Source organism: Rhea pennata, chromosome 20 (genome assembly GCF_028389875.1).
Source record: "Rhea pennata isolate bPtePen1 chromosome 20, bPtePen1.pri, whole genome shotgun sequence".
NCBI lineage: Eukaryota > Metazoa > Chordata > Aves > Rheiformes > Rheidae > Rhea > Rhea pennata.
In genome coordinates, this window is record NC_084682.1 from 6,728,491 (window position 1) to 6,756,146 (window position 27,656).

Sequence of the window (27,656 nt, forward strand, 5' to 3'; positions counted from 1 at the left end):
CGGCGCTTCTCCCCACAGCGGGCTGAGGGGCCCTGACTGGGCCCGCAGCTGGGGCCCGGGGCACACTGGGCCCCTTCCCTCAGGCCTCGCCCGAGCCTGCGGGGCGGCCGTGGCGCGCGTGGTGCGGTGCCTTCCCCCCCTTCCCCGTGCCGGTAACGGGTGCGAGCGCCGTGGGGCCCTCTCGCGGGGCAGCCCGCGGGGGGGGAGCCGCTTTTGCGCCTCGAATGAGGAAGGGGGTAAAGCTGTGGGGAAAGGTGACTTTTTTGTGGGTGGCTGTGTGTTTTCACAGGAATTCGTGCTCTTCTGCCCACAGTTAGATCAAGGATGTGTAAATGGGCTAAATCTGGGGGGATTTCATGTGAACCTACTGAAATTATAGCGTGTCAGAAATGGGAGGAGAACAGGCCTGTTGTCCTTGCTTACCCACCCTCTGGTAGAAATTCGGTTTAAATCTGTGTCTAAAATCAGCACCTAGGGAAATCTCTGGGTTGAATAATGGCAATAAGGGCCTTGGCTCGGCCATTGCACTCAAGCTAATGTGCTGCTAGCAGCTCCTGGAGGGTGCTGTTGCACTTTGCGCCTGTGACTTCAGCCTGGGGCTAGCTTTACATCTTTTTAACTTGTTTTCACTCACCTTTTTTTTTCACTTGCAAATATTTTGGTGCTGCCCGTTTTTCAGGCTCGTTTTCTTTAGGCGTTACTGTCCCATTGTCTGTCACCACAGGAAGAAGGCAGGTAGGAATTGTGTTTATTTAATAGGACAACACTGCAATTTTGCTATTTGAGGTGACTGGGTACGATGAGAACAAACTATTTGTATTGCTGGACACACTGTTGAAACAGTTTATCAAATACTGCCAAAGAGATTGTTTGAGAGTTCATTATCAGTTCTTAGAAATATGCAAGTCAGGGGTCGTGGTCTTGTTCCTGAAACCTGCGCTTCTTTTAGCGTCTTGCTGCTTGAATTGCAGTGGAGAGAAGTTGGGAGGAGTCTTGCCGGCACAGGCAGGAAACGGTTAAGAGTCCTTCGTATCACCTGGGGAAGCAATTCTTTGATTTTTCAGAGGGCGCTAACATGCTGTGGTTCATAGGAAACAAAGGAAAGGGGATCAACTATAAAAGTTGTTCTTGAATTTTATTTTCAGTGGCAGAACTTGTGAGGGGTGAACGTTGATGTCTGCTGAGAAATATGGAATTTTGGATCAAAAGAGATTTTATTTTCCTATGCTGGTTCAGAAAAGGATCTGGGAAGTAAGTCTGATTCCAACTGGTGACTTTAGGTAACTTCTTCTTAGTTTGAGAGGTAAGAAAAAATATTTATATCGCTGACCCATTTTAAAACAATGAATTAATTGCTTCAGTTGTTATTTAGGCAGGGCAGGGAACACAGGCAGAAGTATGAGTCAATGACTGTAAACAAGCTTACTTTTCTCCTTTATTGTCTGTATTAAGTTTAGTTGCATTAACTTCTGAGTTTAAGTATAGAAACTCAGGAGATAAAAGAAACATGACAAGGAAGGGGATCTTAGGAGTAGGAGTTACATTAAATATTTCAGTGATGAAAGGACTTTCAAATTGTAGCAGTGTCTCTGCTAATGTACTTTGTACTTGATGCATCATGTATCTGCTGTTGGTGCCACTTAAAGTGCTTCCTAAACCTTGTTTCATTAAACCACGCTGCACCCACAGGATTTATACGTTTCGGCTCAGGTAAGGACTCTTCTGGTGGGTGGACTGCCCCTGTGCGTGTACTGAACATTAACCTGGAAAGATAGACTGCTTTGGGGGCTATTAGAGAAGGGACTTTCAATTTCCACCACTTTCTAGCCTGTCCACTGCTAGGACTAAGGTTCACCTTAAAAAGTGATGCTGGCTTTGTGCATGTGTGTCAGAGTTAGAGCAGAGGTGCTTTTTTTCACTTGAGTTCGGCTCACTGAAGTGTGACTGGATGGTAGTGCCTCATGCACAATTGTTACTGAAAGTAAGTGTCCTATAGAGGAAAACATTTATATCCTATGCAGAACTCTGCGAACCATCAATTTACCTTGGAAATACTAAACTGAAAACAAATCATACTCTCGCTCTTGGGAAGGCTAATTACAGCTTGCTAGTCAAGGTATTTCTCAGTGTCTCAGCATCTGTGATGTACTGAAATCTGGAGGACTTATGGAGCTAGTGGGGGGTGCTGTTTTCATTTTCTTTCAGATTATACTTTCAAGTTAACAGTAGAAGTAAGTGATATCTAGTATGTGTTGTTTCCCAATTCGATAAGCTGTATGGTGCAGTGGTGTAGTACTGCTGCCCATCTAGTGCTGTTATGTAGATAAGCATCAGTCTTGGCAAGAAATGCCTTGCCAGTTCTTCTTGCTGTTGCCCGATGTTCCTGGGTTCCCTTGTACCCCCACATTTTGCTCTGATGCTGGTTTCCCCTTGTCAGGAAGGGCGCAGATTGTAATCCAGTAGGAGCTGGAGAATGTTAGTTCTTTCATCTAATGCGGACACACAGAGAGGCAGTCTTAGTACTGTACAGTTCCTGCAGGTTACATTCCTCATTTCTGCATTCTGATTACCCCATTGAGTAAAGCTCTTATCTGTCTCTTAGTTTTCATTAGGTGCTGAGGAAGCTGTGGACATTCACAGCTTCTAAACTATCAAGTCCCAGATTCTGGCTGCACAGGAATCTCTTTTCACCCCACCCTGTTTTGGATTAACATGTTATTTAGTAAGGTTATGATAACGTGCTGTGAGCTATTCCATTTTGCTGCCTCTGGATCTTGAGCTTATAGCCCTCTGGCAACTGCATAAATAAATCACGAACTCAATCACAGAACCTGTATCTTGAAACAAGTTGCATATGATTCACAGTTCAAAGCTGTTGTTATTAGCAAGAGATCTTGATAGTGTATCACTTTGCATTTAAATCAAAGATTGCAAACCTGAATTGCCTTATTCTGCAAGAATGTTCTTATTTGAAAAGTTATTTTTCTAAATATTTATGTGCTTTTGCTTATGTTATCAGTAGCTGGCATTCATTTAAACTCAGTGAGAATCTTTTTTATTTCTCTCCTAGTATTGCTGATTAAAATGGAGTATACCTTTCTTGGGAAAATATAATATTTGAAAATGTGTTTTTACTGTGAGACAGAATGTACTTTTCCATGGAATGGAAATTCTGGAAAGGAAAAAAAAAGTGCTATTGGCAATCTTGAACAAATTATATTGTCATTTCAACTGTGTTATACAGAGGGGGAAAAACTTCAAAGTAAAAATGAAGGGCTTTAGAGTTTTTTGTACCCATTTTCTCAAAATGACATTCTCTTGAAATAGTTCAGTTTTATCTGTTCAGCATTTTCCAAAACTCTTTGAGAGCATTCTATACTGTCCCTAACTCTAAGTTCTTGTATAATTGAATTGGCTAGTTCAAATTACATATTAAGAATAAACTCTGAACCTTTTTCCTTTTTGTCTTCAGCTTTTTTTTTTTTTTTTTTTTCCTCTGAGGAGAACTAATAGAAAGGTTTGTATCCAGTATTTCATAGTGGTTCATACTTTTAATACCTTAACTGCTGTATCCAATGGCACACTCTCTTTCAGTAACACTGCAGATATTGAGGAAAACTGGACAGGAAAGGCCTTTGGAATGTAATAGGTGAAAAATAATTTTACCATCAGCTTTGCAGCTTGCAGATCAGAGACTAAAAATTTATTGGAATAATTATGCTGCTGTTTTGGATACCTTCACGTGATACTCTGACACTCAAGGTTATTGCAATTACATTACACCATGCTACTATGGTGACTTGGATGCTTTCAAAATATTCATTTTCCTTTAATTTAAAATACCTTACGCAAATATGTGAATATTTAAATATATAAAAATGAGTATAGCATATACCGATAGAAAGGACCTGAGCTCTACTAAGCCATATGCCCTGAAATAGTCTCTAAATTATAGAGAAAAGGCACTCTGACGAGATCTGTGTTTTGCACTTCCCTAAAAATGTTTCCCAAAGACAAGGGGGTACTCTGGCAGTGAAGGTACTTGGTAGTGCTCTGGATATGTCTCCCTGAATCAAATTTTGCTAGGGTCTCAGAAGGGTCCTGGTGCAGGAGCAGGTACCCTCACATCATTCCTGATAGAGGTTTGTCTAACTCGTTCAGAAAGATGGAAACTGCATCCTCAGCTTTTTCCAGCATCGTAGTATCTTATTGATAGGATTTTTTCTCAATATGTAACCTTGCTGCAGTTTAAGCCTGTTATTTCTTGACCTGACTGTTGTGGTCATAGAGAGTGGACATTATCTTCATGTCTCATCATGCTTGTTCCTTCTCTATACTAACCAGTTCTTTCATTTTACCTCACAGACTGGGGTTTTTTAGCCCTTGAATCTCTCCTTTGGACTCACTCCAGTTAGCCCATTATCTTTCTGGAAGTGTGTTGCCCCAAACTGGACACAAGACTTCAGCAGAAGCTTTACCAGGGACTACTGGAGGGAGCGGACATCTGGCTGGTCTCAGTGCTGTCAGAAAGATGACTTTTCTCCTGAGCTTCTCCGTCTCACTGTGAATTGTCTCAAATATTTGTTCTGATACCCATGTGATTTGGTAACTAACTCATATGTTCTCTGCCTCAACTTCCCTACAAGTCAAAAATTCATACACATTTTTTCTCTTAGGTATTTGGGGTTTTTAGATGAGGGGGCAAATGCAAAGTAAGTGGAAAATACTCAGTATGCTTATGTGCCATTTTAAGACTCAGTGGAAGAAAGACAAGATATTTTATAAAATCTTGAAAGATTTGGACAAGTGGAACTTTTCAATTTAAACTGGAACTTTTATTTTGGGGTTTCTTAAGAAGAGATTGGAAGTCTGCCATGTTATAGTAGCTTTATTTTGTAGGAAACCAAGAATGCCTTAGTCTCCTTGTAGCCTTTATAGCTCACTGATATTAACTAGGCTGTGCAAATCTGAACTATTAATTTTATGAAAGAAAAACAAGAAAATTTTACAGCTTTATTTCCTATGCTCAAAAGTAAACATCTGAGAAGTGCGTAGTGCAAATTCACAGTACATCATTTAGCCCTAGCTTGCAGTGTTTGATTTGACTGGTATCCTCAAAACCCTCTGGCAATGGAACAAATGTGTTTTCATGCATTTTATTTTTGAAGGCATGCGGTCAATTGCATTTTAAAATATAAACTTTTTGAAGGAATATTTGGTAGGCCTATGAAGAACTTAATTTCACATTACAAGAAGTCCACTGGAAAAATCAGCTTTTTAAAATAGCTTTCATCATTGTGAGCTAGTATGCTCAAGACAGCAGCATAAACTTTGCTTAATTTCACTAGCATTTGTATTATTGTAGGGAGTTAAGATCCTATGATGTGGATAAATGCAACAGATTAGTTGCTCAGGGCGTCATAACTGATGGAAAAGGGTTGACGTAAGGATGATACCATATTTTTTTGCTATATAATGCAGCTGTCTGCCATATGTTTTACAAACGGTGCTTCCACTGATGCATTTGTTGCAGAGAGACTGCAGGAGGAATTTTGCTTGGATATGGGAAGGGGATGAGGAATGCCATGTTTATGTTGCCGTGACTCAAAATCCAAGTGTTACCTATGTGAAACTGTGCCTATTTATCTGTTACAGAGTTTCAGAGCAAGACACTGCTGAATTGCATGGATGTTGATTGTATGGATCACAAGGGCTGGATTGGAGGATCCCTAGATGTCCTCAGGCGTAGTGAGAGGCAGACCCCTGGATCTTGCAATATAAGGTCTGAATGAAACTCATTCTAGTACTGTGGAATTCCAGTGCTTATACAGATATGAGACAAAAAACAAGAATTATTTTTTGGAACAACTGTTTTTAAAGAGTAGATCCCCATGCTAAACTATATATATATATAAAAAAAATTTTAGATCCTTTTTTGTTTATGGTCAGAGCATCTTTTTGGATGCTCTAACATGTATAAAGACAGCTCATAGTGAAGGATGACTTTATACAAGTTTGGACTTATCCTACCTTAGAACTTAGCCAAGAAAATGTTGTTATATTTCCAGCCCTAAATGTAAGACGTGTTCAATTTCAGGTGTGGCTATCATAAGCTAAAAAATATGTCTATCCGAGGCCTGAAGAAGAAACAACCGAAGACTTTTAAAGTCAAAATCGTAACAGTGGATGCTGAAATGGAGTTCAGTTGTGAGGTAAGAGTCCTCAGCAGAATGCTAGAAAGAGATGGAGACTGCCCTTTGTATTAGCAAGATATAAGAGATATTCCAAAGATATTTCAAAATTCTGTAAAAAGCCACAGGTGGAGTTGAGGTGCTAGACAGTAGTTGTGAATAAAGGAATGGAATCACTAAAGGCTGAAGAGAGTAGTGGGTTAGGGGAGCAATTCCTTGCTCTGCTCGCTAACTTCCATATTTAGCTACAAAGTCTGTGAAAAATATCACTTCAGTTTGGTAGTACTAGCCTAAGTTATGTGAAGGCAGTACACTATTAGTGCCCCCCCCCCCAAAAAAAAAAAAGCCTGCATCTATCTTGGAATGGGTAAAAGTTTAAATTCTGTTTGCCTTAAAATCGATCCATTATTTTTATAAAAATGTGTCACACTATCACAGCACGTGATGCAGGGCTTCTTGTTTGTAAGTGTGCCTATTTCCACGTCGGTTTTTTAAGTGGCACGATTCTTAAGACACCCTCAATGAGGAAAATCTTATCAGAATTCATTGAAATATGTTGCTTGTAAAGTAATTTACCAAATGATACTTCCATGATTTCCATGGGAAATTTCTTCAAATATGAGTTTACCATTTGTAAACTCCAGTTTATTTCTTCAGCTAGAATGACTCTGGTTTTCTCTGAGCTGAGGAGAAAAATGATCCATGTGAATGGAGAAGCTAGCTCCTCTTCTATTAGTTATGGCTATCTAGTAAATTAGGTAGAGAAATCATGTCTGCAGAAAAATGTGGAAGAATACAAACATACCAACTGATCAATTGCTAAATGATTTGGGCTGTTCAGGAGACAGAGCTGTGTGGCTGATGAATTCCTGATCATTCAACAGAAGCAAAAAGATGTATTATTTTGAGAAAAGGAGCTGGAAAACTGAGGTCCAGTGAGACTGACAGCTTTAATGAGAGATGACTATCTCGTGAGGGGTTTAGTATTTCATTAAGTCCTGCAGCGACAGAATGTTAGTCATAGGCAGTGCATTTCTGTTCCTTATTGATCTAGAATACCTGAAGGCAGAGTCATGAAAATAACGGATTTGGAAATACGTTTTTGATATATTCCTTCCTGTGTTATCCCTCACTTCTCAAATATTGCTGTTTTCCTGAGATGATTTCCTACTTCCCATCCAAATACTGCCTAGAAATTCATTTTTTTGCTATTAAGTTTCTCAGTGGCTGCCCATGCGATTAGACAAAATCATGTTTTAACACGTAGCCAAATAGAAGAAACAGATGTGCAACCTCTTCTATGAAAAATGAGACATAGTGTGTGTGTGTGTGTGTGAAATTCAGGACCTTTAATCAAAATCTGTTCTCTATGGAGCTGAGCTAGTAAATTACTCTCATTCTGTATCTACCCCATCAGATTAGATCACTATTTTTTTTTCTGGATACAAAAAAATCCTGACTGTACTGTACACTAAATTTTGCTTCTAGAAGACAGACTCCTGTTCATTTAAATCAAAGTAGCATAAAGGCTTGGCTTAACACCAGTAAAATAACTGAGGTATGCAAAAGATGGATTTGCTTTATGATCGTTTGACACTTTTACTGTGCCCTGGCACTCCTTTAATTTCCCCAGGCCTCCTCTCCAGTCTTTCCAATTTGTATAGGCTGTTGAATAAGACTTTACAAATATTAATAAAGCCTTGCCACATACTTAGGAGATTATGATCCTGATTCCCTGTGCTTGTGAAAGTGCTTGATGCTGTGGTAAATGACTACAGCTGCTTTGTGAATGTGAGTGTGGAGGAGAGGAAGAAGAGACAGAACACCATAATTACTGCTCCTTTGCTGTAGACAATGGTGGGTATATTTCACTGAAAAGCTAAAGGTGAGATAAAGTAGTTCGCAGAGAAAGGCAAATGGTAGCCTGCTTTCCTTGCCTAAAATGTAGCAAATTCAAGACAAAATCCATTTTTGCTTACTTTCTTCTAGATGAAGTGGAAAGGAAAGGACTTGTTTGATCTGGTGTGCCGAGCACTTGGTTTAAGAGAGACTTGGTTCTTTGGATTGCAGTACACAATAAAAGGAATGTGCACCTGGTTAAAGATGGACAAAAAGGTATAGAAAATGAAGCGTGTGTGGGGAACACAACCTGGCAATTTCTACTTCTAAAAGAGTTGCTTTTTTTGGCTCAGGAGCTAAAGGAAGGTGTGTTAAATGACAACCCATAATTCTAGATGGTATCTCTTTTAAGGCTAAAGAATTTCATTGTTATACTGTCTGACTCTTTGTATAACATTTGGCCTGGAGTGTCACACTGATCACTGTTATATGGGCTAATTGTTTTTACATTAAAGCTAAACATTTGCCCTTCCTACTAATATTTGAAGAGGCTGCTTTAAGTGGATTATCAGCTGCTTTCTGATTTTTCTCTAGAATATTATTTGGAGACATTTCTGTATTTTTCTTGCTGATTTTATTTTTATTTAAATAGGTTTTAGATCAAGAAATCCCCAAAGAAGATCCCATTAGCTTTCACTTTTTGGCTAAATTCTACCCAGAGAAGGTAGAAGAGGAACTGTTACAGGAGATTACCCAGCATTTATTCTTCCTTCAGGTCAGGAACAGCTTTTTTTAACCACGAGTTCCTTATGTGTTCATCCTACTCCTTTTGTATTGCCTTTGATCTTGTTGACAGATGTTAGTCTCAGAATGACTCTGTCCACTTTAGCCATGTGAGATGTCCCTGTAAATATCTCATTTTCTAAAATACAAACATCTCTCCTGAATACTGTGGTTTTATGTGATATTAAATTGAATGTTGTTTTTGTTCTCTTGATTGCTTTACTTGCTGTGTTTGTGCTAGGAATAGCAGTCAAATTGGTGGGACCTGTAGCTTCATGTTTGCTCCTAACAGTCTATATTAAAAAAATATATCCATGCAAAGTTAGCACTGCTTGAAGAACCTTCTCTTCTGAAGCTAGTGGAAGAAGAAAAAAGTAGCAAAAATGAGTATTTTTGGAGATTTTTTTAAATTTTTTTAATTTTTTAATGCATTTTATGCCCTGGGCCTGACATTGATCAAAAGAACAGATCTGTTAAGCCAATTCATTCTGGGTTCCTCTTCAAATCTGAAACATTTTTAAGTAAAAAAAAAAAAACAAAAAAAAAAAAAAAAAAAAACTCCCCAAAACCCCCCAAATTTTGCTCTGCTTCATTAATTTAACATTTGAAACTGGGAATGGAATCCTCTTCTCCCTGTATCTGTAATTTGTTATATCTAGGCACTTAAAATATGTTTTCAAAGCTTGTTGGGATGGCATGGTACAGCTTTTACAAATTCTACAGTGATTTAGCACATAATTATGAAAGACAGGAGCACTGATTATTAGGTTACTTGAGTACAGGTGGATATGCAGAGGGACATTAATTTGCCAAGGTTCCCATTTTTTACTCAGGTTTGGAGTATGAGTCACGGAGATGAGTCAGCAAGGCTGGTCATAATCCATTTTGAATTTTGGGACAAGACTTTATATAGGTTTGGAACTACTCTCCCACTTTAAATCAAACAGTACTTCTTGTTGTGTTGTATTTCTGTGCGCTAACAGTTCTTCTCCATAGCCACGCTCGTTACCGATCCTGTGAGACAACACAGTGCAGTATTTGTGGGAGCTAGTTTCATGCTCGGAGGACAAGAAATTTCAGATTGATTTAATTTATTCTTTCCTTTATTTCTACTGTTGCCCAGACATGAAGGCTTTTTCCTCATATAATTAGAACACTGTGATCTACTTCTATCTTTTTGTATTTGTCACCAGCATTGTATTTTCTGAGGTCTATGAAAATTTCTGTCTTATGTTAGATTTTAGGTCATCAGTGTACCACTTCAGGGTTAACATAATGTGATGTAGGTGAGTTTGTTTGTTTTTAACGCCAAACTTCCTGGGTCATCAGTCTGGCCTCAGGCAGGTTCACTTACCCCAACTGTATTTTTTCTGCTAAACTTTACATATTTGCTCTTATTAGCTGTTTGTCTGATAACTGGACTAGCAGCAAATGTCTGTAATTTTTCTGAAGCAATTTAAATGAGACTGCATTTCTCAAGGTTTCTGCCCTAATTGATCCAGTGCTGAGATGTGTAAAAGTGAAGCTATCATTGCATCAGCCTGAAGAGTTTTCCTGAGCCTTGGACAGCTGTTACCTGCTCTGGCCTCAGCTAAGTTGGACGAAGAGAGGTCTTGAGAGTGTCACTGTTCTCTTAGACCTGCTGGTAAAATCTCTTGTGTAACCATTCCCTAACCCAGTTCTGTCAAAATGTACAGGATTAAAAAAGACCTGTTATTAGATGGATGAGCTATGTGCAGGAGTGACTACTCAAGCAATTATGGTGGCAGTTGTGAAGGTGGAGAAGACGGAAGGAACAGTGATAAGCAGCTGGGGACAATAGTTTTTCCCATATCAGCTGCAGCTGGAACAGGACCTGTGACTGCAGCCTAGCCCTGAAAACTCTGAAGCTCCTAAAAATAGTCCATGTGGTTACTGGGAGATCTTGCTGTGTATGACTGTAGAAGGCACGATCACTAGGAGACAAGGACTCAACCTGTCCTTCAGGAATCTGCATTTTGGATTGTAGGGATAAAAGATCATGTAGTTTGGTGTCTGTCCTGAAACATAGGTGTGTTCATCTAGTAAGTTCCAAAGGGGGTTGCAGATGGTCCCTTGTTGGTCAGCTGCCTGTTCCAACATCCATGCTAATCCAGCTTCTTTCTTGAGTTGCTGCAGAATCCTCTGCAAGTTGCAGCTTTCTGAGGGGTTACTTCTTTCTGGTAGTTTTCAGCAGTACATGTCTGTGCAAGCATACTGGATATATGGAGGAAAATTGGTCTGCATCTGTAAATGAGCACAATGAATACACTCATTCCCTGAGGAGGATGTTAGTGAAGTAATGAGAAAATGCTGTTGTTCCAAGGGTTAATATATGAGCTAGAACTTCATCCAGAACCCTTAACCACTTGGCAATTTGTTTCTTAAGCTAATTTTGGAAAGGAATGAGAGGGGCAGAACTCTTCCTCATCTTTCTTTTAATCCTGTTTTTTTGCCTTTGCTTTTCTTTTCTCCTTGAACCTGCCTTGACTGGCAGATACACAATTAGCAAATTCTTCTCATTCCACAGTTGAAAAACAAGACAGAAACAAATTTGAACTTGCCAAGTTTCCTGACTATAAGGACTTAAGATCACACCTGGATACTAATAGGAAAAACATGTACAGACATCTGGATGCTTACAGTTTTCAGTTCTACTGACTATTCAGACCTTTACATATTAATGTGGCATACCAGCTTTTTGCCAAACATGAATAAACTTAAGACTAAAGCTAATTTTTTTTTTCTGTTTAAAGATTAAATAATTTTCTCTTTTATAAAGGAGCATAAGAAAACATCCTTATAAGATTTTATTTAAAAACTCAGGCACATATATATGGGATTTATCTTAAGTTTTTCCTCAATTCTGAAAGATATCATTTGTACCATGGAATATGAAAGCTGCAGCTTTCCAATTTGGAAGAAAAATCTTTTCATTTTTTCCATTTTACAGCTTAGTTTTCCCTACACTACAACTCAAGTTCATATACTGTGCTCACCAGAGGCTAAATTTAAAAGAAAAACTCTTTCGGTTCATTTCAGTTCACAGTGCCTACAGTTCCAACTTGTATTTGTAGATAGTTCAGCATTATCTCAAGTAATTTCTTTCTTCCATTTTGAAAATGTTTAAGACTGCATTATGCAAATCTTTCTTATCTTGTGCTTGTTAATAGGCTAAATTCATTATATTTGAGGCAAGTTGTGAATATGATTTAGTGGGGTTTTTCTTCTTTCCTCTTAGTTTTTTGAGGTAGAAAACCCAGCAGGTATAAAGTCAAGCAACCTCTTATACTATTACACCTCTAATCACGGTAGCACCAGAGATTATTAAAGTTAAATGGTAAAGAGTCTTTTAACTTCTTTTATTCTCTGCTTTTGTTTTTAAGCCTCTACATTTTTTGTTGTACTTGGACCACAATATTTGAATAGATTCAGTGCTCTATTAGGCAGTTTCCCTTTGTGGGCTCTCCTTCATTCTCCAATACTGCAACACTGGCTTGTGAACATTGCAGGTCTGTTCTCATTGAGGGTTTACTTTCTGGACAGCTTGTAAACATCCTAATGTTTTCATCATAATGTCTCTATCCTTGGAGATATTCAAAACTCAGCTGGACAGGGCCCTGAGCAACCTGATCGGGTTGGACCTGCTTTGACTGGATGATCTCCAGTGGTTCCTTCCAGAAATTCAGTATTTTACATGTTGTAAAGGTAACTGTTTTTCAACAAAACTGCATTTTTTTTTTGTTGTATAGGCTTTTAGTACCCTTCTAAGTAGTAGGTCAGATCACTGTTTTGTGTAGCCTGTTTAGCACCATTGAATACAAGAGATTATGGTGATTTGCAGTAGCTAAGGAGCTCACCTGCCTTTTTTTAATGTTGAAGGCAAAATTGCTATAGTTTCATTCTGGGGTATGAGTTGGTAATAAGAGGGAGCATGAGAAAGGGTGTTTCACTATATTTGTTTGAAGGTAGTATGAAAAAAAAACCCTAATGATAAGACTAAAAGTTTTTCCTGATTTATGGAAAAGACATGTTTTTATTCTAAGCTGGAAATAATTTGGTTGAGAATGTAACAACTGATTGTTGTCTTTTCACTGAGTTGTCTTACTGAAATTAAAATATTTCTTTAGCTTTCGTGCTTATTTCCAGAACTATAATTTACAATCAGAATTTAGTATAACAGGTCTGTTTACATCCTTTAGCAGCATACAGAAGCCAGAAAATGCAGGTAAGTTTGTTTTGCCAAACTGGAATAAAGATTCTTTCACTGAGAGCTAGAATGAAGCCTCTGCTCTCTGCAAGGAGCATTTACAAGAAAGTACTTGCAGTAGTTTTTAGATAACATCTGATAATATTTTGCACTTATAAATCACCTTTATTCAAGGTGCAGTGCAAACATTAGGAAAACCTAGCTATCATAAATTAGACATGAAGGGCTATTTCAAAGCAAGGAGAAAAGAAAAACAGTGAAATGAAGTGCAGACAATAAAATTCATCTTCTGTAGCACATTCTTTTTCAGGATTCCGTATTTAAGAGTAGGGAGATAGCTGACTGGCATTTTTATGAACCTAAATTAAGATATTTTAGCTTTCAAAATTTTGGCTTTTCATTCAATATAACCTTAAGTAAAGATTTTCTGTGTATAAATGCTGCTTTATTGTTGCTGTTATTAACTCCTGATGACGATTGCCAAGTCATTAGTTTGGGCATGTCCAGTTTCATTTCAAGCCTGACATAAGTCCTGACTTTGAGCTCCTTCTGTAACTTGCTCCCATTTATTTCTTGATTTTTAGGTTAAGAAACAGATACTGGATGAGGAAATTTATTGTTCTCCAGAGGCAACAGTTTTACTGGCTTCTTATGCTGTTCAGGCCAAGGTTTGTGAATAATGGTACTCTTTACTTTTTTTAAATACATTTGCATTGTGTTAAGTAAAATGTGCAAAAGTGCTAAACTTTGTTAAAGAAATAGGTCATCTAGGAAGGTATAGGTACAGGCGTTAATAAGCATTGCATGCCATTATGAGCCACTGCAAGGATTCTGAGAAGAAGCTTGCTTGCTGTTTTACACAGTTCTGGAGACCTCTTTGGACCTAACCTTTTCATGAGGTTTCTCCTGGTTAATTTTCCTGTTCTGAAAAATGTCCTTGCGTACAGCAGGTGCTGATACCTTGAGCTCACACTTAGCTGCCTAACTCATGGTAGGACATAATGATTTAGGTATCTGTCAGGATAAAGTGAACTGATTGTCACCTGGAGCCAAACTCATACAACAGCTGAAGGCAAACACAAGCTCTTGGCAGGGATGGCCATCTGCAGCAGGCCTGCTGCAATAGAGGTAGATGAGCTTACATCCCTGAACTTAGCCCATAGCTCAGAGGGTGTGAAATGTCAGGAACTGGCATGAAACAAAAGCTATGCAGCCAGGAAGTTCTTCAGCATTCTACATCTAGTAAGCTGAAGTATCTTTTCTTTTCTTGGGACAGTATGGTGACTACGATCCGAATTTTCATGAGCCAGGCTTTCTAGCCCATGATGAACTTTTACCCAAAAGGGTAAGTCTTTGTTATGTATAAAAACAAATCTTTGAATCAACTCTTTAATGCATCACAGATACTGCTGTGGGATTAACCAGAGCATTAGAAACTTTGTGTTTGCCCTGAACTTGGCAAAATGCTGTGAACTGCATTGCTATATTTACATTCACTGAGAGAGGCAGCACATGTATTTGTATGTTCAAGGCAAAACAAACTTCTTCCCTTCTCTGTAGGTCCTCAGGCAGTATCAGTTGACGGCAGAGATGTGGGAAGAAAAGATTACTGCTTGGTATGCTGAGCACAGGGGTATTGCCAGGTATTGATATGATCTCATTCTTTGAAAATCCCATATATTTCAATAACCATTTTTTTTTGCTGTCTTCAGTAAAATTTGGCTTTTGTAAGTGAGGAAAGAGACACTGGGCTCCAAGTCATGCTTCTAATAGGTTCCTTTATTTCTAAGTTGGGGGGGCACACTCCTCATTCTGGGTACAAAGTGTCGTCTTGTGTAGGGCACCAAGTGCTTGTAAGTTGGACTTGCTTTGAAGTGGGCAGAGAAGCTGAGGGCTTGTGCTGAAGTTCATGACCTAGCCTATCTAGAATAGGGAGTCCTGTCCTGGCAGATTCTTGGTATGCCAGCAGAAAAGTTCCTGAGCACTAGGCTGACATTGTTAGTGCTAAGAGATTAGTCTTTTAAGGGAATCAGTTAAGTACCTGGAGTTGCTGGTGTCTGCCCTGAACTTTCTAGAACTGTATCAGGCTTTTCTAACCCTAGAACAAAGGAGGAATCTGATTATTTTATACCTTATGAAAGTCATGGCTCAGCAAGGTGTCAGTGCACTTAGCAAGGAACCAAAACAGTAGACATGGCATAGCAGTTCCAGGACTATGAATTTAGTGCCTTCCCATGCGGACATTCAGCTACTTCTAACACATTCAGCATGCCTGGAAATTCAACTAAAGAAGTAGGAGTTGTTGGCACCCAGAGGCAGCCTTTCCCAATCCTTCAGTTTGTCTTTGGCTGTTGTAGATGCTTCTTAGCTCTATGTTTTCTGAATATTTTCCTCAAGACCTGCTGGTGTCTTGCTTTGGAGGGAGAGCAACAGTGAGTGGAGAGGTTCTCACCTTTTGGAATCTGCCCAAACCACTGTTTAGAACTTGTTCAAGATTTATTTCTCAATGAACTCTACTTCCTAAAGAAAGTCTTCTATGATGTGAAGAAAAGGGGAGAGGAGGTTTCCAAGAGATGGTAATGATGGGGTGGCAAACCTAACCCACAAGGATAAGATTGGACTGGAATTTTAATGAAGATTGCACTATACATGATTCATGAGATCAAAATAGGCAAAGATTTACTGTTTTTTTTTTCTGTAGAGGTGCTGTTTCTATCACCCTGCTTACGTTGTTGAGAGCAAGGCAGCAAAATTAAAGAAAGTGCCAAGAACTATATTGTCTGTTCTTTTCTAAGTGGGGAATGTAGAATCGGCTAGGAGGGGAAAGGTTGGATAAAAATTTCCGAGTGTAATCACATTATTATTCTCTAGGGATGAGGCTGAGATGAACTACCTGAAAATTGCCCAAGATTTGGAAATGTATGGTGTCAATTACTTTCCCATTGCTGTAAGTGTTTTCTTTTAGCAATTTGCAACTGCTGTTGAGTATGATAGTGTCATTTTAAATTCCTCTAGGGAGCTTAGAGCTGGGACTCCTGGGTTCTGCTTTTCTCTGCCACTAGCAGGCTGTGTAACGATCACCCTGACACAGTTTACTTGCCTGCTAAATGAGTTAGTGAATAAAACAGTAATCTAAAATCTGTCAAAGCTCTTGGGTGGCTCTGGGTATGTAATAGCAGGAAGGGAGAGAAACAGTTTGAGCTGTTTCAATCAACCTAGAGGACTAGATCTGTTAGCTGGCAGTGACCACGTTGGTACTTCTGTAGAACAGATTATGAATGTTCTAAAAATACAAATACATATCAATATCTTAAAATAACTGGTTCTTTTCAGTGGTTCAGTGTCACTGTGAATACTCTTTACTGACACCTGCTGTGTGCTTTTTTGTTTAGCAAAATAAAAACCATACAGATCTCTTACTTGGAGTTGATGCCAAAGGTATTCATATCTACAGCATTAATAACAGGTTCTCTCCGAATAAGTCATTTGAGTGGAGCGCTATCAGAAACATTTCCTATAGTGAGAAAGAGGTATGATAGATCTAATATATTTTTTTATATGCAAAGGGTGTGGACCTGGGATTCTTGGAACAGGCTGATAGCTGTCTCTGTTTAAACAGTTTGGGGGGGAAAAAAACCTAGGGAGGTTTGTTACCAAACTAAAACTGGCAGACCTGCCTTTCAGATGTGCTGTATAACCTCAGTTTACGTAGGAGCCAAAGGCTGCTCTGAATTTTCCATACTTGTGCCATCTACTGTTCTGATTTCTTCCCTGCTGCTTGACCTCTACTAAGAGATCAATGCACTTGTTTTGCAGAAGATCTATGTTGCAAACACCACTATGGCTGGCTTCAGTCATCTCAGCAGGGATTAGATGGTCCGTAAGAACTTCAGTTTCATTTGCAGAAGCTATATTTGTAGATGATGTTTGAAGTACACTGGCAAGAGATATGCAGAGGGACATCTCTGGTTTTATGTCTGAATTCTACAAGTTTTATCAGTGCATGATTTCAGTCTTCAGCACAGCCCCACTATTACATAAATTTCACTCTGATTTCAGAGCCCATCTTCTACTCGTAAAAAGTAGAGCAGGGAGTTGGTGAAGTTGTGAGCCCTTTCAGATGAAAGGGATGTGGCTACATGGAAGGCTATAATCAGAAAAACAAAACCAGAAAAATGTTGGTACTGGAATACCTGGAAACTAGCAACCAAAGGACAGCACAGCCTGTTCCTTTCTTTCTGTGGGTCTTAAACAAATAATAAACCCAGCCAACCAAAGCCCCCTTGAGAGTTAGATTTACTGTCCAGAGTTAAATGTACATATATTGAATCAGGCAGGGCAATCTACAGGAGCGTTCTACCTTCAAATGGTTTTCTTTCCTTACATAACATTAAGCTTCCCTGCTGGTCAGTGAATAAACTGCTTTAATTCACAATTGGGAAGTTGGACAGCCCTGTATTAAAACTCTGCTGTTTTCAAAGACATTCACAGCCCTGCTTCTTGCCAGACAAACACATTCAACTGATTGTTGCCTACTGGGTGAAATGAGCTACAGTATGTTATGATGTTGATGCCTCAGATGGCCTGAAATTATATATTGCATTGCAAATGAATTATAAGAATAGAGTGCTAACCTGTGAGTCTTAAAGAAAGCTATTTTTTATTATGCAGCTGAACTGAGCTCAGCATAAGAAGTGAAACACTGAGCATTGACCTGGCAGTATGCAAGCCCTTCATGTCCTCTAAAAACATCTTGGGAGATAGGACTGAAAATTTGAGAAAATGGGAACTCCATGAGGCTATCTGATAGGAAGAGACACGAATGCTTTGGGCCTTTATGATGCATTTTATTTGCACCTGACATTATTTGAATTCAGAGAGGTATTTAACATCTCCCTGACTTTAAGAATATGACATCTTCTGGGGATTAATAATGTATTCTGCTTTCCTAAAAACCAGTGACTGTTCCAGTGTTCTCAGTAGTTTCCAGTGTACAGGTGGTAATATGAAAACCACCACCCAAACTGCTACCAGGTGTGGGTCTGTGGGAAGCATTGTCTTCTGACTTGGCCTACTACAAAAGCAGATGAGGAATGTCTGTAATAGAGAACAGCCCTGGTTCTGATTCTCTTGGGCAAAACACTTCTGCCTCGCTCTATCCATATATCTAATATAGGTTTGTAATTTCCTGGAGAGATGCAGAGAAGGACTAAAATTTGCATTAGTATTAATACTTTAATCTTTATTTTTCCTACTTTTTCCTGTGCTTCATTTCTTTTTTTTTCCTCTTGTCTGTACAGTTAACTATTAAACCTCTTGACAAAAAAGCAGAAGTCTTCAAATTCTTTTCCTCACAACTCAAAGTAAACAAATTGGTAAGTGTGCTGCTTTCCTCCTTTAAAACAGAGCCTTTTAATACTGAGTGATATGTGAGTAAGGACTCTTGTTTGCCTGTGAAGCCTGTGTAGAGGCTGGGAACCCTGAGTTTCAACGTGTTTCCCTGTTCTGTCTGGGAAATCAGGGAGCACTTGTTTGTCCTACCCTGTTTGGGTAGATGATGAGTGGAAAGTGAGAGGTGAAAGAAGGCTGAAGTTGCAAAGAGATCTGAATTTTCTTTGCGGTCTGAAAGGTTGGGAGGTGGCATCATATGGAAAGGTGCGAAGTCACTGCGGCATCTGCCTGTCTGACTGTGGGTTCCTAACTAGGTACCACTTCCTGTTTTCCAAGAGAAGCAACAGGAAGGGATGTAATCGACTGAAGTGTATCATCACTAACTGCTTCCTAACCCCACCGCTGGGGTTGGGTCATTTTTCAGTGTGCTTGTAGAGGGACCATTGGAGGTGACTGTTCTCATAACTACCTCCTGTGTATTTCTAGCCTAAATCAATTGCCTTTCCTTTTCCAGGAAATTAGAACCAGAGAAGGGTGAAGGACAAAGAATCCCTCTTCCTATTAGGAACTTTTCTAAACCATTACATACCTGGCTATGAGCCTGCCCTGAGTGTTGCTCTTTTCAGAAGGCAAAGAACTGCCAGCACTTGTGCTGAAGTCAGTGTCAGCTTTTGTCCTGTGAGACCTCCATGGGGCTCATAGCCCTCTGACTGGAGTACAAGTGTATCTCAGTCGTGTTTGGTTTGTTTTTCCCATGCAGATTTTGCAGCTGTGCATTGGAAACCATGACCTGTTTATGAGGAGAAGAAAAGTGGACTCAATAGAGATCCAGCAAATGAAAGCACAGGCCAGAGAAGAAAAAGCTAGAAAAAAGGTAGACCTCTGCTCCTCTGCTGCTGAAAATACTGTTTATTATTCCAGCTGGTGCTCTTGCTGTCCATGCATTCATCAATACGTGTATGGGAGGTGAGAAAGTGCAGCAGGAGCATGTGTGGGAACAACTTGTGTGTGTTTGTAGCATCCGAGAAAATAAGTGAAGTTTGTGATCGCTTCTTCAGTTCCACTTCAGTTCAGTTCCACAAAGATCTGGGGTACATGGCAGACCAATCCAGGTCTTTTCCCCAACAGTCTGAAATAACTAGTGTTACTAGTTAGTGGAGTTCAGTGCTGTTGAGAGCAGGTTGCTTCAGCATTGTCTCTGGTGGACTTCAGTCTACCAGTCAGAGAGCAGTCAGTTCCTCATTACTTGTTTGCTGTGAGTCCACTTGGCTGCCTCAGGATTCTGCTGCAAACTCACAAACTTTGTATTGCTCATTCTCTTTCCAGATGGAGAATCAAAGGTTGGCCAGGGAAAAGCAGCTCCGAGAAGAAGCTGAGCGAGCCAAAGAGGAGCTGGAAAGGCGTCTTTTCCAGCTGGAAGATGAAGCCAGGCAAGCCAATGAGGCCCTGGTGAGTAGCATACTAGTCTGAATGTTCCTGTGTTTGAAGGGCTGTCTTGGTTTAGAAGGTTTTTTTTCTTATGGCTCCCATAAGACAGCAGAAGCTGTGGTTTAGGTGAGGCAGGAGAGTTTTTACCAAGTGGGAGGGGGACATGTTGGAATACCTGGGAGAAGTCTGGTCTGCCTAGCCTCCATTTGCTGTGAACTGTTCTGTTTTCCCTGTATTTGGTTCACAGTGCTTTCCTCAGGCAAAGAGGAAGGAATGCATGCAGCATTAGGAGCTGAAGTTGGGAGAAAGGGCATGGTGCATATGGCCCTGACAGCTGAAGGGGGCAACTTTTGTCAGCATTTGGTTAATGTCTTTATTCAACACTGAACCAAATGTCTCTCCTTGCTTTATAGAGGTAAGAGGCAGGAAGGAAGATAGGCAATTCAGGAGCAGAGGGGAAAGGACAGATCCTATAATTATGTTTACTTTGATTTTTATTTTAAAGATTAACATTTTTATCCCTTGATCTCCTGGGGAAAGATGTCATCATCTTGACTGCAGGAGTGATTTTATAAATGCTAGACAGAACATCTAAGAAGAACTGTTTGCTCTTAGCTCCGATCCCAGGAAGCAGCAGAGTTGCTGGCTGAGAAAGCTCAGATTGCAGAAGAAGAGGCCAAATTGCTTGCCCAGAATGCTGCAGAGGCTGAGCAAGAGCGACAGAGGCTGGAGATCACAGCTCTGAAAACCAAGGAAGAGAAACGCCTGATGGAACAAAAGATGAGGGAGGCAGAGCTGATAGCAGTGAAGCTGGTGAAGGAATCTGACCGGAGGTTGGATTTGCTTGGGTGGGATTATCTGGGCCCTACTGAGATGCCTGAGTGGAGAAGGTGCTGCTCTTTGCAGAGCTCAGCCCAGGAGGGAAGGATTTTTCCCAAGCAATGCTTTGGAGTGGCTACATTTTCTTGTGTATTGTTTGTTGCACCTTGTACTGGTGGTTGTGATTCAGATCAATAAGAGTTTACAGAAGATCTGACAGTTTCAGAGATTTTTGTCATTAATGATCCACAAATACTGTGCTGAAGCATTTTCTATTTAGCATTATCAAAAGAGCACTGACTACCTAGCTAGCTAAGTTTAACAGTCTCTGTACACTGGGAATTGAGACTTTCATTAGTGCCAAGGTGTGTTTTCTTACAGACTTTTAAAATCATTGAGAAGCATAAACCACGTATGCTCCTATGGAATATAAGATATGTATAGACATATCTGTATGTGGGAGTTTGCATGTTCTGTAACTGTTGCCTAAAGATGCTGAGCAGACCAGTGTCAACACAGGATGTTTAACCTTGCTATTGAGAGCCTTTTGTTTGTTTTAGGATACTGCCAAAAAACTTGCCAAAGTAAAGAGCAGATATATTGTGCCTCTCCCCTTCTCAGGGAGGATCTCTGATAGCCTGGGGAATCTATATCAGCGGGATATATCCAAGCCCATGGAAATTAGGTGTAGGAAAAAAACATTAATTCAGCCAGTTCATGCAGGATTGTCCTTGAGAATGTGTTGTGCTGTGTCCAGTTTTTTTCCCCCATGTGATCATCCTACCACAAATGTTATTGGGGAGGAGAATCAGAGTAATGGACTTTGTTTTCCAGAAACTAGTGGGGTACATAGCTCAAATCCATGTGTTGCTTTATGCTCAAAATCCACCATCCATATCAGGATATTTGTCTTACAGAGCCAAGGAAGCAGAGCATCTGAAGCAAGACCTGCATGAAGCCAGAGAGGCTGAACGGAAAGCAAAGCAGAAACTCTTAGACATAACCAGGCTTAATTATCCTGTAAGTTTCTGTTCTGGTGGGCATCACTTCATCTCAAGGAATAACTGTCTGTTGTGTTTTTTTTTTTTTTTGTTTTTTTTTTTTTTTTTTTTGATCTGTAGCCCCAGTCAGACTAGGTAGTGGCATTCCTCAATCTGTGAAACAAATACACCTATTGAGACCAAATGGTGCTTGAGCATGGTGTAACCAGTTTGGAAATTGTATATGTTCATGTCAGTGCATCAGAACCATAAAGAGAATGGTTTAAATAAACAACAAAACAACAAAGCAAAAACAAACAAAAAACCCCAAACCCACACAGACTGGGACTAGTATCAGGATTTAGGGGGCAGGGATTGTTTTCCCAGCATTTGTGGCTTGTACTGACTCCATGTGACTGTTCCAGTGGGGCAATGTTTTGTGGGGGGGGGGGGTTGTATTGAACCAGCTGTGTTAGCCTGGCATGTGAAGAGCCCATGAGTCTGCTCAGGCAAAAGAGAAAGCTGTCTCCAGCAAGAAGGGGATGTCAAGGCTGCTGCTTCAACTACCTCTTCTACTCTACTTCTGCTAGGAATAGATGTCCATTCTCTGCAATAGATAAGGAACGTTGCAGCCAGGATATTTCTCTACTTTTGGATCTATGAGTCGTGGACTTCAGCTGTTCATCTGGGGGCACTCAGAGGGGGAGGGCTGCAGTAGCCTCTGTGCAGCTCAGAATCCATGGGGACCTTATGAAATGGCTCAGCATTGCCGTTCTTGCAGAAGCTGGGGAAGTAACCAAAAAACCAAGCAATCAAATCATTGTCAGTGCTTGTGTTGCTTCTTTCAGCACATGGTCAAGTACCCACAATACTCACCAACTGACAGCCGAGATACCAACTTTGAAAAAGGGTCCATAAAGCTGGATTTGAAAGACATCGACCTCAAGAGACTGTCCTTTGAGATAGAAAGAGAGAGGTATCAGTATGCTCATGGTATAAATAAATGGGAATATGTTAATATTGGGAAGTACAGAAAATCTCTGGGATTTGCAGTTTACCCTTCTAACAATTCAGGATGGCCTCCTACTTGTACATGTGGCTGGAGGCCTTCTACTGAGCTGATGCAGTTTGTGTAAGACTAGCTCTTTGCACCCTCTATAATGCTCTCTAAGACAAAAAGTGTCTGGACTTGTTGTGGCTTGATGCCACAAGAATGCATTTTCTCTGTGCAAAGTGCTATGCTTGAGTAATAGCATATGAGAGCATAGAAGCTTCCCTCTGGTGTTGAGGGACAGTATTGCTTTGCTGGTCTAGAAGGCAATTCTTGGTAAAGACTTGGAAAGTGTGTGAATACTGAGGGATGGGGCAGCAAATCCTTTTTTCTAGCGGGCCAGGGGAAGTCAGGTCAACAGGTGTCAGATTTGATTTTTTTTTTTTTTCCCCTCCTGTCAAAACGGCAAAATGAAGCAAAGAATTATCTCTCTCCTCCTTCCCTGCATACCTGTTCTTGAGCTCTGTCATGTTAACAAGCTTTTTTTTTTTTTTTTTGTCTCCAATGTGTGGACTGCAGGTTAGACTACATAGAAAAAAGCAAAAAATTTGAAGATCGCTTGAAAGAACTGAAGTCTGAAATTCATGCTTTGAAATTAGAAGAAAAACAGTCTGGGCTTTACTGTCATTGGAATGAAGTACTGGGATCCTTGGATCGCTCCTTAGGAAATGTGTGTACCCTAAACACAGGTTTTAGATATAGAAGCAAAATCAGAAAATGCAAGTTGATTGTATAAAATAAAGTGTCAGATTCTATTTGCAGCATGAACCATAAATGTTCTGAATATGTATGCTGAACGTAATTGCTATATTTCAGTTTAATGCAGATTCTTCAGTACTTTTGATAGTAGAATATTACAAGAGGCAATGAAAGCTTGCATGAAAATCTGGGAAGCTTTTCCAGGGTGGGATATGAGTATCACAAGCAAAATAATCATATTTTGCAGATCATGAAGTCATAGTAAGGGTTCAAGGTCTCAGAACAAACTAAGTATTTGTAACTTAATATACTTAAATGTAGCTTCTCCTAGTTTACTTTGCGTTATTATGCATGTGTTTTGGGGTTGCTATTTATCTGTTGCAACAATCTTGTTCTCTTCAGGAGTGAAGAACTAAAACAGATTTTGTTTGTAAGCTTCTTGTTGTTCTTTATAAACATTCCAGCCTGTGCAAGAATAGGATTGACTTTGGTTTTCAAGACTGCTCCACATCTAGCTAAAATGGCTATGAATTGTTTTAGAAACAGAAGGGAAGCTTGGAAAAAAGATGAAGAAAAACTTCATTCTTTGGCTATGCATCTAATATTCTTTTTGACTTAATGTTGATGTAGTGAGAGTATTTAAGTTTCCATGTGTTCTGTTCTCTTAAAGACCCCGTCATGGATGAAAACCTTTGAAAGTAGAGATTCATTGGATGTAAATCTTCAAAGACCTTTCCCTGCTTACTCGTTAAATACTACAAGCAGCTGGCCTTGTACCAACAAAATTCAACACACAGTGCCAGTGGAAAAGTCATCTTTTCAATCAAATTCCTTGATTGCTAACAGTGTGGGCACAGGAACCAGAAAACAGATTGTAAAGGTAATGAGATTCATAAGTAAATTTCCAAATGTTGACTAAAAGTTCGGAGTTCAAAGAAGTGAAGAATGGCTGGCCTTAGGGAAGTGTTTTGTCCAGCTCTATCACAGCCTCTCAAATGCCAAACAAGCATAGCTGTTAGACAAGTTTGGAGACGATGCACTGGATCACCATCCAGGGCTGTTTAGAACTTAAGGCCACCTGTTTTTTTGTTTCTTTTTTTTCACTTATGATCTAAGTTGCAATGCAAAGCTGTAAGCCTCACAATATTAAACAGGTGCCCATGTGTAGTAGAAAGATTTGTGTTAAATTATTTGTATCAACTAGGCTTGGAAAGGAGAATGTACTGTCGATATCAAGAGCTTAAAACAAACTGTGCCTAACTTCTCATTTTAAGGTAACAAGTGCATAGATTTCCTAGATTTTGTACAGTTCAATTCTAAAGTAATGTGTGATTCCTGTCAGTGAATCCTACAGAGCTAGTAAACTGGGGCTTTTTTTTTTTTTAAAAAATCTACTTTTAAACTTCACTAGTTACAGTGGAGAATCAAGTATGTATTTGAGAAGGATTGCAAGGATATGCAGCTCTTGAACAGTTAGAAGGAAATTAACTTTTTCTAGGCAGTGGTGATTGTGCAAGGTATTAAGTATAAAGGAAGCTTGATGTACTTTTTGCTATTCTATACGAACAGAATGGAGCTATCCTCCTTATCTGTATCACAAGGGTTTTCAGGAGCAGTTAGAGGCTCTAGGATGTAACTTTCAAGACTGGAACCTTCAGGGCTCAGAACTATAAGGGACTGAGCTCAGTGCAGCAGCAGGTGAAAAAACAGCTCTTCCTAGTGCAGGTAACAGAAGCAACTGTTTTAAGACCAACGTTATCCAGATAGCAGAGGTAAGACAATTTTTTTTTTCAAGAAGGAGAAAAAAAATCCTCAAGCTATTGCAGGGTGTCTGGCAAAAGACCCAGAATCAGAGGTAGAGGAAGAACTGGACAAAAGGGACTCCTTTTAGGTAGGAGTTAGGATGGAACTGATTTTTTCCTATTTGATTTGCACATAGGTTCAGCAGCATGACTCGGATGTGATCTACATTTGAAGCCTCTTGTTTCCTTACCAGACTGGTAGAACCTGGTGACAATCTGTTTGGCTGCTGCAAGGTGCACCTGTATGAGGACACTTGCACAACGTTGTGTGCTGGCAGGCAATGGCATAAAATGGTGTGTGGTTCTGTAGTTAGTGTGTTGCTATTCAGCTTTGAAACTGGCAGCGTGAGCTGGAAGCCCTACAACTGCCAGGGTAAAATAGCTAGTCTTTGGGTATAGCTGCAAAGAAACCACCCTGGAAGAGCATTGTGTTTACTTTTTATGCACTTTTGGAGAAATACTTTGTACTTAACTAAACCCTCCTCTCCCCCAGTATCTTTTCATGCTGACTATCAGTACAGTACAGTACTTGTGTAGAAAGGAGGCTAGGCAGCTAGTGTCTGGGGGAGATATTTGGGATGAGGAAAAGAAAATTCATATATGAGCCTGGTGCTTATCCACACAATAGATGAATTCAGTTTTCAGCCCTTTCCGTGGGGCATGACTCACAGAGCTGTTGAACGTTTTAGTGTTTATCTGCCAAATATTTTCCTTTTCCTCCCAAAACGTTTTTCTAATCACCTAATTGATTTGCATTTCCCTGCGAGAAATCTCAGCTTGTAATTCCAGGCATAGAGGTGGACATCTTCAAATACGTCTCATATTCCTGGGGGAATCCTTTGTTTGGAATGCACAGCTTCTGTTTCTTTCTACAGTTTCTGTCAGTATCAAACACTCTGTTGCTTGCTGCTCCAGTGAACTTTGCATACATTAACTTGTTTCCCAGTTCTGCGCAACACAGCTCCCAAATTAGACAAAGACAAAAGATGCTATTAGTGTCTGCTAAAGTTTGACTTGTTTCTGAGAGGTGCATGCAAGAAAATGTCTGCCTCTTTAGTGAAACCTACCTGCGTGTTCTGGTTTTGTGTTAATTGTCTTTCACCAATAAATAGTCAGTCTGAGGACTTCTGGGGAAGTAGATGATACATGGCTGTAGCTACAGTAGTAGCACAGTTGAGCGTGTGAGTTGTGATGTAAAAATGGATGTTAATATTCTTAAGCATCTAGTCCTAAAAGCGAAGATTAACGAAGATTAAAAAAATACATTTAATAAAAAGCTTCAATTTCTACATGCTAGTAGCTGCTTTGAGCTGAATAGCGTGTCAATACTGAAACAACATTAACAAGGCAAGTTTTGAACAAATGTGCGAATCTCCTGGGTACACATCTGCAACACTCTGAGAACACATTGTGGGAGAGCATCTGTAGCCAGCTCAGTCCTTGGACTTTTAACTGTCATGATAGTTAGGTGGCAAGATGCACATTACAGCTATTTGCTATACTGTCTTGTTTTGTTATCCCAGCCTTGAGAGTACTTGCTACCTCTGGTAGGCAGAAGGAGGGGAGTGTTAATTCTGTTCATGGCTCTTTTTCTGCTATATGACAGATTTGCAGAAAATTGACTATTCCATGCATGATTTCTGATCTGTCTGGGAAAGGCCTTTTGTGTGAGATGGAGACAAAGAGGGAAGAGGCTCAGTGCTGGGCTGGTTGCATTGACCAGAGCTTGACAGTGGTGAGGTAAGAAATGGTCCTAGAGGGGAAAAAAGCACACAGTAGCTCTGAAACTGGCATCCTCAGATTTTGAGGGAGGGAGGACAGATGTGCTGGGTTCTCCCTGTGTTCTCTTCCTGTTCCTTCTTTGTTGGTCTTGCCATAAATAACCAAGCTTGTGCCCTTATTCTGCTGCATGTGCTGGGGCTTCCCCTCACTGTCACATCTGAGCTGAGTCATGAGCAGTGTAGAGAAGAGAATTGCTCCACATTCATATTCAATTGATTCATTTCCTTGGCCTCAATTGGGAAAATCTTGTATGTCACAATGAAAACCAGAAGAGGCCCTCTTCTGTAGGGACATGCTGCTGTGAGCTTCACCATGAAGCCTGTCTGCACAAGCTGCCTTTGCCTTGCTGGTTCAGAGGGGTTCTTGCTCTGCATTGCTCTCCTGCAGCAGAGGACAATGCTCCTATTATATCCCTGATAGGTGGTGTTTGAAAGGTAACATGAAGGTGGGAGGCATTGGGATCTGCTGGAGAAATGCTTGTGGAACCTCAGGTGCACTGGGCTGTTGCTGGGAGGGAGCCTGCAGAGAAGTGCACCCAGGAATTAGGTTGCTTAATTCTAAAATAAATATTTGTAGCAATTATTTTCTGTAAGTCATTTCTTCTGATACGCTTGTTCTTTCAGTACTTGCACAATTAACTACTTTTCTCCTTAGCACAGCTGC

At 40.0% G+C, this 27,656-nt stretch overlaps 1 protein-coding gene across 6 annotated transcripts; it reads left to right on the forward strand.

Moving 5' to 3' along the window:
* LOC134149406 (merlin-like) lies at window positions 1–27,575 on the forward strand. Of its 6 annotated transcripts, XM_062592497.1 has the most exons (22): window positions 1–254; window positions 680–735; window positions 1,146–1,303; window positions 4,366–4,605; window positions 5,656–5,782; window positions 6,098–6,212; window positions 8,181–8,306; window positions 8,683–8,805; window positions 13,626–13,709; window positions 14,318–14,386; window positions 14,602–14,684; window positions 15,913–15,988; window positions 16,434–16,571; window positions 18,342–18,416; window positions 19,193–19,306; window positions 19,759–19,881; window positions 20,476–20,693; window positions 21,597–21,699; window positions 22,508–22,635; window positions 23,230–23,380; window positions 24,080–24,289; window positions 25,349–27,575. In XM_062592497.1, the coding sequence occupies exons 5-22, from the start codon at window positions 5,685–5,687 to the stop codon at window positions 25,382–25,384; spliced, it is 2,070 nt and encodes a 689-aa protein (XP_062448481.1). In that variant the 5' UTR covers window positions 1–254; window positions 680–735; window positions 1,146–1,303; window positions 4,366–4,605; window positions 5,656–5,684; the 3' UTR covers window positions 25,385–27,575. The 6 variants fall into 6 exon arrangements, with proteins under 6 accessions (XP_062448481.1, XP_062448480.1, XP_062448484.1 ...); XM_062592496.1 differs by having other exon boundaries at window positions 1–735; XM_062592500.1 differs by having other exon boundaries at window positions 1–735; window positions 4,366–4,563.
* The last annotated feature ends 81 nt before the right edge of the window (window positions 27,576–27,656 follow it).